Raw genomic sequence first — 14,757 nt, 5'->3', positions numbered from 1 at the left:
TCTACCTACTCCTGTTCCCTGGAAACTTCATGCAGGTAAAGCTTGGTCTCAGAGTCTGTTTCCAGGGGACCCCAACCCAAGACAACATGTAAATTAATATTTTTCCCATCTATTTAATTATTTCACCTGAAATATGCCAAATAGTGTTATGGGGCTATTTTATATTCCTTTGCTTTTCACCAGACCACACAAGTAGTAGATTGTGTTACTGTACAGCCTCTGAACTTTAGGCACTACATGGCAGTGATATTTCCTATAATCGCCTCTTGACAGCATTACATCCTGAGGCATTTTAAAGCTTAGGTGTTTGGCCTTCCACTCAAGCACAGAAGAGCTCCTTAGGTGGTCTGCCCAGCAGTTATGGAGAGTTTGGGAACCTTCTGTTCCCTCCATAGCTAACTCTTAACCAGACAATAGCACTAAAGGTCAATAAAGGCACTGAAATAGGCCTTATACAAGTCCTTAAATAGATGTCATAAATGATTCCAGGTAAAGTGGTCAAAGAACCATGTCAGCTTAAACTTCCTATTCAAGTCATCTTCCCCCCACATAGTTTGCAGTTTGGTCATGCCTCTGTAAAATCTTCAGAATAAATATTGCTCTTTTGATAGTCTGTTTTGTGCCTTCACAAATATTGCATATGACGTTACACTCAAGTTAATTTATGTACATCCATAAATATAGACATCGTACTTTAGAAATATTAGCCTAGCTACACATTTTATTTCCCAACCCCACTAATAAACAAATTACTCTGGAATGAACAACAGAAACGGACCATTTATAGCCATGTCCATTATTAACACTCTGGTTTGAGCTGCTTTCATTCACCCTTTGGATTATCTTTACTCTGTACTGTCTGCTCTCCACCCAGCAGCCACAATACTCCTTTTAAGTCAGATCCTATTACCACTCTGTTCCGATCCCTCCAAAGATCCCCTGCTTTGCTGCCCACAGGCCTCCTTTTGCTTCCTGGAACTCTGGGCGGGTTCCTGCCTTAGTTTCTTTGCTCTAGCCTCTCCTTCTGCCTCCATTGCTCTTCTCCCAGCTGTCTGCTTGGACAGTTGCCTCACCTCCAAGTCTTTACTCAGGTCTTTCCTATCTTGAAGGCTGGTTCTGGTTGCCTGCTTCTTATGGTGACCACACCTTCTCCTTGATCCTAGGCATTGTATCCCTTCCCTGCTACCTTTTCTTCTTCTTTACATAGCACTTACCACCTTCTGGGCTTCCCCGGTGGCTCAGATGGTAAAGAACCTGCCTGCAATGCAGGAGACCCAGGTTCGATCCCTGGGTTGGGAAGATCCCCTGGAGAAGGGAATGGCCACCCACTCCAGTATTCTTGCCTAGAGAATCTTATGGACAGAGGGACCTGGTGGACTACAGTCCATGTGGTCTGAGAGAGTTGGACATGACTGAGTGACTAACACTTTCTCTTTTCACTATCACCTTCTAAACCCCTCCTGGGATACATTTATCATGATGCCAATGAAACCTTAGCTTCAAGGCCCCTTTCCTAGGCCCCTTCCAAAACCCTGGGAAAAGCCCTAGCAATGGACACATGTTCCTCTGCAATTTGCAAATATATGTTAACTACAATTGACTGAGACTATTATCTGTTTCCACCCTGACTTCATCTCTGTCACATTTTCCCTTGTACCAGGTAGAGTTGAAGTGGCTGCAGGCATTTTTGAGATCTGGCTAAGGGGAAACTGAATTGAGGAAACATTTAGTGTGAGCATGTGCTGTGCTTAGCCAATCAGTTGTGTACAACTTTTTGTGACCTCATGGACTGTAGCCCGCCAGGCTCCTCTGTCCATGGGGATTCTCCAGGAAAGAATACTGGAGTGGGTTGCCATGCCCTCTTCCAGGAGATCTTCCCAGCCCAGGGATCAAACCCAGGTCTTCAGCATTGTAGGCAGATTCTGTACCATCCGAGCCACCAGGGCATAGTGAGATGTAATTAGTGGTTTGCAGTCACTTCCCTGTATTGTTCAGGTAGTGCTAAGCCACCTGGTACTAGAAGAGATTCTAGGAAGATGGCTACTGTCTGCTGGCCATAGACTCTATTGCTTTTTGACTGTGAACTAGAGTGCCTGTCAGCAGAATTATATGGGTGGTGGAGGAAAAACATGGTGTGAAATTAGCAAAGTCAAGTAATTTGCAAAAAAAGCCTTTCTCATTTTACAGTTCATATTGTAAAGCAAGCTAATCAAGTTTTTCCCAATTTGACATCAATCCTAAAAATTTTTATGAAATGATCAACCAAGCTGTGACATTGACAGACATTTTTCTAATCAATAATGAATTTTTTTTTTGATTAACCATGCAAGAGGGAAGATGGAATTATCTTCCTATTCTCCTCACAGAGAATGTTAGAAGATTATCATATGAAGAGGTGATCGAAGACAATGCAGCCAAAAAACATGCATTGGATAGTAAATTAATGAAAATACTTTGTAACTTTTTCTGGATTTTGTCTTTTTTTTTGCTATGCATGAGCTTTTTAATATGTGTAAATTGTGATTTCTCATTTGAAATGAATATTTTATATCTAGGTTTGCATTTGTAATTTTGCATTCATTTGTTAAAGAAACCCCACCAAGATGTGGCCTCACAAGACCTGATGTTTTCTGACCATGCTGAATGATTTACTAACTTGTTCTGTCAGGAATCTTAGTTCACTGGTGTATCTTCACTCGAGCAGTGATTGGCACATAGTAGTCACTCAATAAATACTTTCTGAATGAATGAATGAACAACATTACAGTGAAACATTAACATTAACCTAATTTAATTCTGCTGAAGAAAAGTTCATGTTGACATGAAAGAAAGTCATTCATGGAACACTCCTCCTTGAAACTCTGTGCAACTAAGGGCCTAGAAGTAAATTCCTATTTGTGGATTTTTTTTTCAATAGTTGTTAGCTGCCATGTTTTTTGAAAAGATGTGGATCACTTATTTTTTAGGTTCTATTGCCTTATCCCATGGGACCCAAGATTAGCCTCAGCTAGCTTTTTGCTTCACCTACTTTAAGGGTGAGAACTTATTTTTAGAATAGTAAGGAGGTGATGGCGTGCAGAGTACTGGTAGGGTGCTAGTACAGCGGTTGGTTTTTCTTAAGCCCAGGATTAGGCAGTGGGAAAATAAAGATAGACTATTTTTAATTTTTCTATATAAACTCTGCTTAGAGAGCTACCTTTGTTTAGACATTGGGCAATGGAAATAAAAATACTTTTCTTGCAGAAGAAGAAAACCAATAAATAGAATACTTAGATTTTTTTTAAAAGGCTTGGTGATATAGACCTTAAAAACAAGACCTTAAAAATAAGGACCTTAAGAAAAGCAGAATCTCATAGAGTTTCAGCTTGGGGAATTTTTACTTTTATAGAAATTCAGGAAAAAACCAAGACATTATATGAATGACTAGTGGAGGACAGATTTCTTTCACTTAAGCAACTAAACTTTTGCTTAAACAGTAAAGCACCTCTTTTTTCTTTATGCCATCATAGGAATTTTAGAGGCCAGAGCTTTTTTATTTGAGAACACTTTTTTTCCGGATGTAGAAGGAAAGGCTCATTAGCATTAGTGAAGGAAACAATAAGCTAATGAAGGTCTTAGGTGTCATCCAGGTCCTATTTGCTTTCTCGGTTTGAAGGTTAGCCCCCACACAGCTATTTTCTAGAATATAATTTGCTGCACTCTGAGACCACGTGGGGCAAGTCTTAACAAAGAAACATCAAAAAGTTTTCCAAACTGAGTTGTTACCAACACTGACCTTGCAGAACGCGTGCCACCTAGAATTGTGAGCGTCACTGCTAAACGGCTCTGTTGTCTTAAGAGTTTTGTTCGATTAGGACCTTGAAGAGATTGTTGGGACAGTAAGATTCTCCTCCCACATTATTTCCCATCGGTTTGAAGGCAACAGTTGGGTTTTGCATAGTTACTGGCTAAAGTAGAGAGATTTCTTGCTCAGAACTGTATCTTTTCTCAGAAAAGAGGTTTAAAAAATCCCCTTTAGCAAAAGCTGCTGTCGAGTGCGGAGTGTCAGCGCGCTGAGGCTGACAGCTGCACCGTCTCCTAGACTGTCAGCGCAATGAAAGGCATGGGGTGGAGAAAACCCCTCCATTCTTGAACATTATTTCTATTTTTCTAAATAGTTTTTTTTTTTTTTGCCTAAAGCCTGAGGAAATGTTATTGAAGCACATTATTTCCTAGATCAGGTTAGGAGTAATTAATTAACTCTAAAACTGTCTCAAAAGTGAAGTAGATGGTTTTTCTTTCTTTTTTAAATAGGGTATTCTCCCAAATTATCTTCTCTGTAGATAACCCTAGAAATGAATAAAATGGCTACTCTGATGTGATAAATCTATCAGAAAGAGAAGAAAAGAACTTCTGAGGAAAAAATACAGTAAAAAGCAAGGGTTTAAATTATTCATCAAGCCTCTCCCGCCCACTTCCTTTCTTGCCTGGTGAATGGCACACCCCACGTGGGTCCTCAGAGTGGTCAGAAGATGGTGTTCACTCTAATGGAGCCTTCCTTTGGGACTGGTTTATTTGGATACTTTTGACCAAAATGTTAGCTAGCATTTTCTTTTTCCAGCTGAGTGTTGCATAATGCAATGTTCTGAATTTTATCTCCGTTCTCAGCAACTTGTTGCTTATATGCACTTAAAATGGATGACTTTCACTGTACCTTTATGCAATAAATTTGTCAAGTTGGATTTCCTTTCAGTGAGTCAAAAGATGAGCTAAACACTGATATATTTTAAATATAAATTAAGCATTCCTCATGCAATTTGTGGCTTTATGTTTTTTCAAAAGAATAAAATGAGCTAGTTAACTGGTTGCCAGCTGACCTTTCCCTGACTTGCCCCATGGAAGTATTCAGTGTAGTCAGTGATTCCTCCATTAATGTCAGTGTTTCCTTCTATTTTAAGATAGTGGGAAATGCCAGTCAGGTTAAGGACACTGAAGCCAAAAGGAGAAACAAGGGGCTTCCTTTATACTGTTCTAGTCCTGTTGATTTTTATTGCTAGTTACTTGCATGTGGTCATACGGGCCGTCCTTGCTTTACACAGTTCCCATATGCATGACTTTCAGTCAGCAGCGTACTATGCAAAGTCAGGACTGCTTGTGTTTATATATGTATTCATATGTATGTTTATGTGTGCATATGTTTCTTTTTGATTTTGAATGTTCTTATTTTTCAGATATTTGAAAATGGTAAAGATACAGGAGAGATCTCTGTTTGTATCAGTAAAAAAGATCTGGAGCCTAATAGCCCAACTCAAGCTGGCTGCATGATGGAAAGAGTAAGTTTACTGACTTTCCATTTATGACTATGAGCGTCCTCTAAGTTACTTGTAGTTAATTAAGGCAATTACATCTTTATCGTTGCTTAGAAAAGATCAATCATTTGCTGGTCTGTAAAGATTCATAATTTCAAACTTGACTTGTGGATTCCAGAGGTTCTTGGCTTTAGTATAGTATGAACTCCTGGCCTCTTAATAGCATCTCAATCTTCATTATGCTTTTATTTGAAAATCTGTCTATTCTGGACTCTGGAATTGCCCTCTTGTCCACACACTGAAAAGAAGTGACATGATACCCAGTGGAGGGTGTGTTCTGGGTAGAGGGTATTTCCAAGCCCTAGACACTGAGCAGGTAACACATTGCCCTGGTCTTTGCCTGTGTTCATTGTGAGCAAGTCCAGATGGTTTATCTTAGGCATTCTTACCTTTGCCTGTTTTTTAGACAATTGGGATGTTCCTCAGGCAGAACCGACATGTGCAGGGTCCTTAGTTTGTGTCTTTGTCTTGCATGAAAGGACACCGAATACCCTGTTGTTTACAAATTGGGGTTATTCGCCCGAGCGCACACCAGCGCTCTGGGCTCCTTTGCTTGACCTTTGCTCAGAGACTTGCTCCTTTTCCTCCCCTTCAGTTCAACACTCTCAGTCTTACCTCTCCCTGGTGGTATCCATCACCTGCACCTCATAGTTAGTCACAAAAGTTGATCATCCGATCATTAGCTGAGCTCAGAAGAGATGGGAAGTGCTACCTTGATTGTTTAGAGAGAGAGAAGGATAAAGAGTCTTGTCTTTTTTTTTTTTAACCATCACATCCCTGACTATAGAAATCACCATGATACAAAAGCCTTCCCAGAATTCTCTACTTGTAATCCCTTTTTTTCAACATTAGAACAGTTCCCATTTTGATTTGTATAAAAAATTGAAGATGACATTTATGTTAGATTACATAGGAAGATAATCTGTAGATAGCTTTTGTTGGCTAATGGCAGACTGAAATTGATCTGTAATTTGCTTCTATATGCAAAATAACTTGGGGGAAAAACCTTTATCTAGGGGCGTAATAAAGTGCTCTGTGTGGGAGAGCCTTTGTGATACCCAAGGACGACTGTTCCCTTCATGCACACTTGCCTCAATCACTAGCCTAAGATGTTTCACACTCCTCTCAGGTCCCTGAACAAATTCTCATCCTATAAAGGCCTGGTGATGATAGCTTTAAAGATAAACGGGTGAAGATTATTACAAATTTTGGTCACTATAGCCCAGCCCTCACCAGTGACCTCGAGATGAAAGGCATTGAGGCCTTACCTCCTGTAGGCTGTTGAATGCTCATCTTTGAACACCTAAAATGCAGTGTGTTGCCAAGTTGAGAAAATAGAGATCGCAATGCAACTCCTGTGGAAGTGCATTTGGTTAAGTGGTCAGGTGTTCACATTCCTTCTCTACCGCACACTGTTTCTCTCCTGAATCAGGCCTTAAATCTTTCATATCTTGCCCCATTCACAAAAAAAGATGATGTCTATAAAGCAGAATCACTGCTGATTTAAAAAATCATCCACATAACATGTTTTCTGAAATAATAGCAAAGCCACAAAAACTAAGCTCAAGGGCTGAGACCACACAGAAATAAATGTAAGGCTTTATAAGTATAATCCATGGTTTCCAAAACTTGTTTGTGGTTCCAGTGTAAAAAAGCAAAACAAAGATTTTTACTATTCTAACACCTTTACTTATTATACTCTTGAAGAGAATCAGTTCAGTTAAGTGGCTCAGTTGTGTCTGACTCTTTGTGACCCCGTGGACTGCAGTATGCCAGGCTTCCCTGTCTATCACCAACTTCTGGAGCTTGCTCAAACTCATGTCCATTGAGTCAGTGATCATCACTATCTAACCATCTCATCCTCTGCCACCCTCTTCTTCTTTTGCCTTCGATCTCTCCCGGCATCAGGGTGTTTTCCAATGAGTGGAGATGGTGGTGGTGGTGGTGGTGGTTTAGTCGCTCAGTCGTGTCCAACTCTTGTGACCCCATGGACTGCAGCCCACCAGGCACGAATACTAGTTGGTTGCCATTTCCTTTTTCAGGGGGAGATAAGATTATTTATCCCTAATTCACTCAAAATCTAGGGGCTTTCTATAGATATAGTTGCAGGTCAAAGAAAATATTTTATTTGGTTAACAGTTTATAGCCAATAGGTGAGGAAACAGGGATATATGACAGGCTTGCAACTTTCTCTCCTTTTCTCTGGGCCTCTGCGTTTAGCACATCCAAATATACCTTCAGTTCAATGGGAATTAATAGAAGGAGCAAAAAAGGCACCCTGAATAGCAGCCAGGCAAGAAAAGGCTACAACTATATCCGCATCCCTGCCGAGATTACAGAGTAACAAGAAATTGAGAGACACCAGAACTGACAAGGGAGAGAAGAAAAGGAAGCCTGTGACAGAAGGCTGGGGGGAGACCAGAGTGATGGATAGTGTGGGACGCAGCACGGAAAAGAGCAGAGGCCTAAACACTCAAACAAAGGTGACGGGTAATTTTGAAAAATGTCTTTTAAAATTCCATGCCCAACGCAGTTCAGCTGGATCTACTTTGATTTGAAATATGCCCTCAGTTAGAAATATCTTAATAATCAAGAGATCTCAAATGTAAGACAGATGCAAACACAGACAGTGCTGTTATTTAAAATATAACGATAGCATTTCATATTTCACACTTCAATTACATCATATTTACAACTTGAAAGCACTCATTATTGAAGCCACTGGCAAGCTTCTGCGGAGTGCTTAATTGATACATCCAGGATGAGGTCTTCCAAATGAAGCAAGGTAGGCTAGAAAGTTGTGTTTGTTTTTGCCAGGCTGTCAGTGGTGGATGGTTCCGCCGTTGGTTACCTGAGGTTAGCCGGGGACGGGAAACTGCTGACTGTAAACCTTGACCATCTTCTGGAAGGACAGAACAGAGGGTGTAGCTCAGACAAGGAAAGCATAACCTTCATCAAACAGGCCCGTTTCTGCGTACAGAAGCTAAATGCTCTTTCTGTAGGACGGTCACATCTGCTTTCAGTCCCCGTGCCAAAGGGTCAGAGCTCAATCACAAGCCTGTGGCACCCCCTGCTGGTTAAAAGCCCGTGCTCATTTTGTTACTTTACACTGAGCTAAACATCGCTGTGATTTCACACTTCTTTTAACATTCTATATGAATTTAATTACCATTTGTTTGGACTTCCTTTGTTACAGAGGAGAGACGGTTTGTTACAGGTGTTCATGGTTTACCTTATCTCTTTTCCTTCTTCATCCCTCCCCACCCCCACCCCCCACCCAACCAGTTACTTCTTAAGATTCATCAAAGACTTCAAGGTTCTTCCATCCACCCACCAGGCCTCAATTTTTCTTCAATCCGGCTTTTTGATGAGCACGGTCAAGAAATTAAGAATCCGCTTTCACTGAAGAATGAGCAAAAAATTTGGGTCTCTTATGGTAAAGCATACAGGTAGGAGCAAGGTGTTTGTTCTCTGTCTGTCCTCAATTTTTCTGTGGCAACCTAATGGAAAAGCAAGTTGAGAAGCCAGGTAGCACCTTTTATGGAAAAAAAATATTTTAAATTCCAATAAAATTCCAGGGCTTTTTTTTTTTTTTTTTTTATATGAGGCAGTATTGTTTGTGGGATATGACATCTCTCTCTCTCTGTCTCTGACTTTCTGTCTTAATGCCTTGTCATAGTTCTTGAAGTCTGCCTGTCAGCACAGCAAGTGGGATTTGTTCATGTCTGAGTAGTCACCTTAATGATAGCAGATGGAAACGCCACAGGGGGCCCAAGCCCATCACACTGTCATTGTCGCACGCTGCCCTGACCTGCTTCCACTCCTTTATTTTTTTGTCCCTTTTTAAAGGAGAAATGGATGGTAATTGAAAAGGATCTTAAGCAAGATTTATGAAGCTGTAGACAACATGATTCCCCACTATCTCTCTCTGTTTTCACAAATAAAGTCTTAACCTTTTAAGCACCAATGACAGGACAGCTAAAGATAAATTGGTAAAGCTTGTAAGCCCTATCCTATCAAAGTTATATTCCTCAAAAGTGCCTTGCATTATTCCACAATAATTACTGGTTATTACTGAGCATTGTGTAAATGTTTGTAGATTGGTAAATTCCTGCATAAAATTATCAGCGTTTCTGAGAAAAGAAAAGGGCTGCAGTCTGTTGTGTGGAATATCTTGGAAATTTATGCATATTTTGACAGGACACATCCAGATGAACTCTGAATCTGCTTGTCAAGAAACTTAAACACAGTTTTCTGCCTACTTTTAATCTTTTGTTTTGTGTTCAGCTCTTTATCTGTAGTACAAAATAGGAGAAATAGAAATAATTTTGCTTGTAGAATAGAATTGAGTATATATTATAAAATAGCATAGACAAAATTGGGAGCTGATTGGATTTACTATATATTCTAATAATCAAAGTCAAATCTGCTCAGAAATCCATGAGGGTTTTGGGAAACCTTGGTAGAATTAGTTATGGGTAGCATATTGCAAAATCTATTTCATCTGTCCCAGTGGAGTAAAATTAAAATACTTAATAGTATCTATACTGTGTAATTTATAAAACTGAAAAATATCTGTAAGGAATGGTGCTTTTCCTATGTAGGCAGATTTCAAAATATAATTGTATTGTGAGAATTATTTTTACAATGATAAAAATAGGGATGAATTTTAAAATGGCAAGAATTCTTATATAATTTAGGAAGCTCTTCAAATTACAAGGAAAAGCTTTAATAAAATGTTTCTCATAATTTCTACTCAAATATTATTAAAGTGAAAGTGAATAATTTTGATGTTTTTAATGATGTTTGCTATAATACAATATTTTAATATGATCATACACTTGTTCTTGGTTAACTAGATTATACTTGTGGAGTAACAAAAAATGCTAAGTATCTGAAATATTCTAAAATCAACTGAGGATCATAGCTGGCAGAATTTATAAATGTGTAACTTGTTTGTATATCATTTCTATTTTAATAGCATAATATATATGCATATATATTTGATTTTGAATCTGGTGTAAAGCACTAGGGAACCATTATAGCATTTTGCTACTACTGAAACTTCTCAATTAATATCAGTAAAGTTATTTCCATCTAGTTTAAAATATTTTGAGAAAATGCACAATAGGTACTAAGAAAACGATATTCATTTTCAGGAAGTAATTCTAATGTGTCTAATAAATGTCGATATGCGAGGTCTGATTACTCATTTGCAAAAGATTTTGCCAATATCTGCTTTTATTTTGAGTCCTTTAATTGTTTTTCTCTCAATTTTTATTTTGAAAAATGTCCAATCTACAGAACACTTGATACAGTGAAGGTTTATATATATCCTTTACTTAAGTTCATCAATTAAGGACTTTGCCACATTTCTTTTACCTCTCTTATATCTCCTTTCTCTCTCTTTTGAACAGTTTGGGATTAACTCCACACAATCACTAAAGTTTTACTCCTAACTGCTAAGGGCATATACTAAAGAAAAGGAATTCTTCTCTATCCCTCCGTTATAATATCTAACACAGTCAACAATAATATAATATCATCCAAATGTAATCAAACTACCCAAAATATGCTTTAGAGCTTTTTTGTAATCCAGTATCCAAATAAGCCTCATCTGTTGCATTTAGTTATTTTCTTTAGTTCTCTTTAATCTAAAATATTCTCCCATCTTTTGTTTTATTTTTCATGATATTGGTTTTGTTTTTGAAGAGTTCAGACACTTTTCCTGTAGAGTGTCTCACATTCTAGATTTGTCTGAGTGTTTTCTCATGATTACATTCAGTTTAAATATTTTTAGCAAAACTAGACAGGTGAGGTGAGAGAGCCCTATGATTCTAAAGTTAAATAGCAGTGTTTGTCACTAATTTCAAAAACAAGATGGCTCGCAATTGACATAGTTGCCATTCTTTTTACTTAAGATCTTTTCCCATGATTTTAATATTTTACATAATTAAATTAACCTAAAGCAATATACCTAACAGTATGTAATATGAAAAATCAAGTCAGCATAACATTTACTGAGCTTACAAAACAGCTGTTTGTAGCCAAATGTGAAAGATTAATTTAATTAGAAGCTCCAAAGATTATTATGGGTATATTGCATTATAGTTATACATGAAAAATGAACATTACAAGGCTGACAGTTGATTCTTTTTCTCAACTAAATGCTTTGTTTTATTATTACAATCATTTTTTTAAATGTGCAACATTTGAAACATTTATGTGTTGCAACTATCCTAGGCATATTATAAATCAAACAAACTAAAATGTGCACGTCAGGTATCAGTATAGAATATCAACCATAGGGCTGTACAGTAGGAAATTCACTTATTTCTGGATGTTATTTGACATGGGATTATATGTTTTATTGATTATTTATACTCAAAGTTTAGAGTTTGTATAATTTTGCAGATAAATTTGATTTTTGTTTTTCCATTTTCCAGATCTCCACTGAACCCTGTTTTGGGTTTGACCTTTGACCAGGTGACTGCATTCACCAGAGGTGGCATTACAGTTGTGTATAAAACCTTCTTGGACCCTAATGCCCTTCTGCTACCTGGATGTGACAAGTAAATTAACAAGTTCTTGGTTAAGCAATCTGAATCGCCTAATTCAGTTTTCTAGAGTGAGAGATTTAAACACTAAAAGATGTTCCTTAAATCATCTTAAATAAACAATCATTTATTTTATTGACTTATTTCATGATATAATAAGCTGGTGCTTAAAAGATTTGTCATTAAGTTCCCTGGAGTTTTAGAAAACACGTGGGACAATGAGCAGAGTATAGTCTTCTGCTTTGCGAAGTTAACAATTTTATTTGAAATGTAAAAACTGTTTGTAGGGGATTTTTTTAGACTTAACAATGTTAAATGGAATTATTAAAATATTAAATAATTAGTTCTCTTATATGAGTGTTCTTATTTAAGCATCTCATTTGATGATGGTAAATTGGAGAGGAAAACACTATCCTGGAGGCATAGTGTGCAGAAGAGCAGGAGTTAGAAGATCCAGACACTGAACCTGTAGCTACTCATGACTGCTCATGAGCAGATAGGTATCAATTTCCTACGGGTTAATGATAAAACTCAGCAGTTACTGATTGTTGACTAAAGGCCAGGCACAGTTCTATTAATAAATGAATTGGATGAGAGCATATTTAATCTGCAAAATAATTATTATAATCCTATCATTGCTTATTAGGCTATTATTACTCCACTTTTATAGAGGCAGAAACTGAGGCACAGAAGGGCATTTTGCCAGTCACACGACTTGTACATGATAGTGCAAGCATTCTAACCCAGGTTGTCTTTCTTAAGAACCGAGGACTTCCTGAAGAACTGAGATAGATAACCACTATCCAGTAGTGTCTAGTAGTACTTTCTATGATGATGGAATCAGAATTTGTGGCCAATGAGTACTTGAAATATGACTAGTGTGACTGAGAAACTGAATTTTAAATTTTGTTTAAATTAAACCATTTTTAATTTAAGTAGGAATATGTGGCTTGTGGCTGCCATATTGGATACTGCAGGCACGATGCTGACACTATGTTGGATTAGGTGACCTATCTGTAAAGTCCCATCTAACTTTTATATTTTGTAATTTAACCAGTTACAACTTTCTTTAATATAGTGGTGAAAAGGCTGAAATAGAGGACAGATCTAGAGAACCAAAAGCAGTCTGATGAGGTCAGTCAGTCTAGCTCATGTCAACCTATTGCTAAGTATGTCTAAAAAGACAGACTCTTTGATCTTCTCTACCCCCCAATGGCTGCCTGCAGTTTCTAGATAAGATTATAATGTTCTGTCTTGTTTTCTTTTTCTTTATGGATAGAAAATAACTCAGCACTCTTTATTAAAAGCATTTTCATTTATGAGAAGGTTTATTTCATGTGTGATAATCTTTACTAAGCTGTTAAATTTGCCTTTCCCTTTGGTCTTTAGCTATGAGTTTAATTTTTAATTTATGTATCGCTTCTTAATTTTACTTCTCCAGATGCAATGAATACTGATTTAATGAACGGATTTAAATTAAATCTGTTTCCCTAAATATAACAATGTGAAACTGCCTTTATTGAACATGAACTAGCTTGAAGATAATTTGCTTAAATTTTGGATTCCATTTGAACTTTTTTCCTATACTCTGAAATGGATCACTTGAGATCTTAGTCATCATGCCCTTACTTATATTTCTCAGGCTATTGAAAGAAAACTACCGTCACCATTTCTAGAACTGGTTTTTGTTGAATAGCATGCTGTATGGTATATCTTAACATATCAGTGTTGAGCTGCAACTTTCTTTAGGGTAAGGATGGACTCACTGTTAAAATAAGTAATTTGGCTGAGTTAAGAATGAAGCCAGCCCCTCTAGTTTGTGATTCATCCATGTAATCTCTAGACTGTTCTGCCTTTTAAAAGACTCTCTTAAAAATACCAAGCTAATATTCTGGATACAAACATTATAAATTTAAAAGCATGCTTTATTATTATAGATTAATATATTTACATGATAACTTTAACAATGAAGATGATCTCCACTGTGAGTAATTCTGTAAGATTAAAAATTGTTTTTTGTTTCCTTGTTATATTAATAATTAACTAGGCATTGGGTCCCCCCAGTATCATAAATAATAGCAAGGAAAAAATTTAAAGCCTTCCTTTCCCAATTATAGATACCAAGATACTTTATAAATTTCTGTTTAAAAAGATTATAGACTATACATTGGTTTTTCTCTCACTAGAAGAGTAAGATGTATAAATTATCATACTAATAGGTTAAAGAGTACTAAAACTCATTTTATTCTAATAAGAACAATTAAATATTTTATTTCTTAGTTGGGATGTTTGTGAGGGATTTCCAGTTAACTTCAAGGGCACCAGTCAACAGGTACCTGATCAATTTGAAAAGGTGGACATGGAGAACAGTTTCCTACAGAACAAGGTCAGAATTATTTATTGTTCTTGATAAGAATATTTTATGTATTGGACATTCAGTCAATACACGGTGACTGGGTAGATATTTGTGAAAGTTTTGGAAAACTGTAAATTATTTTACAAATGTTAGGGGCAAGTATTATGCTTTGTGTGCATGCATGCAAAGTCGCTTCAGTCCTGTCTGAATCTTTGAGACCCAATGGACTGTAGCCCACCAGGCTCCTCTGTCCATGGGATTCTCCAGCCAAGAATACTGGAGTGGGAGGCCATGCCCTCCTCCAGGGGATCTTCCCAACCCAGGGATTGAACCTGTGTCTCTTATGTTCTCCTGCACTGGCAGGCAGGTTCTTTATTTATCATTAGTGCCACCCCGTTAATTAAGCACTTTGAAACTGAACCAGTATTGAGAAGGGTTAGAGGAAGGGATAAGGTGGGAGTTTGACATTGACATGTATACACTGCTATATTTAAAA

At 37.4% G+C, this 14,757-nt stretch overlaps 1 protein-coding gene across 1 annotated transcript in view; it reads left to right on the top strand.

Moving 5' to 3' along the window:
* Nucleotides 1-14,757, top strand: part of DCDC1 (doublecortin domain containing 1) — a 455,120-nt gene that overhangs the window by 225,078 nt on the left and 215,285 nt on the right. The window contains exons 11-14 of the mRNA XM_061149231.1: nt 5,211-5,312; nt 8,634-8,797; nt 11,795-11,920; nt 14,186-14,291. Coding sequence (XP_061005214.1) covers nt 5,211-5,312; nt 8,634-8,797; nt 11,795-11,920; nt 14,186-14,291 — 498 coding nt within the window. The remainder of the gene's footprint in view (nt 1-5,210; nt 5,313-8,633; nt 8,798-11,794; nt 11,921-14,185; nt 14,292-14,757) is intronic.

The sequence above is a fragment of the Dama dama genome, chromosome 1 (genome assembly GCF_033118175.1).
Source record: "Dama dama isolate Ldn47 chromosome 1, ASM3311817v1, whole genome shotgun sequence".
In the NCBI taxonomy this organism is placed as follows: domain Eukaryota; kingdom Metazoa; phylum Chordata; class Mammalia; order Artiodactyla; family Cervidae; genus Dama; species Dama dama.
This window is presented reverse-complemented; position numbering and strand designations above follow the sequence as displayed.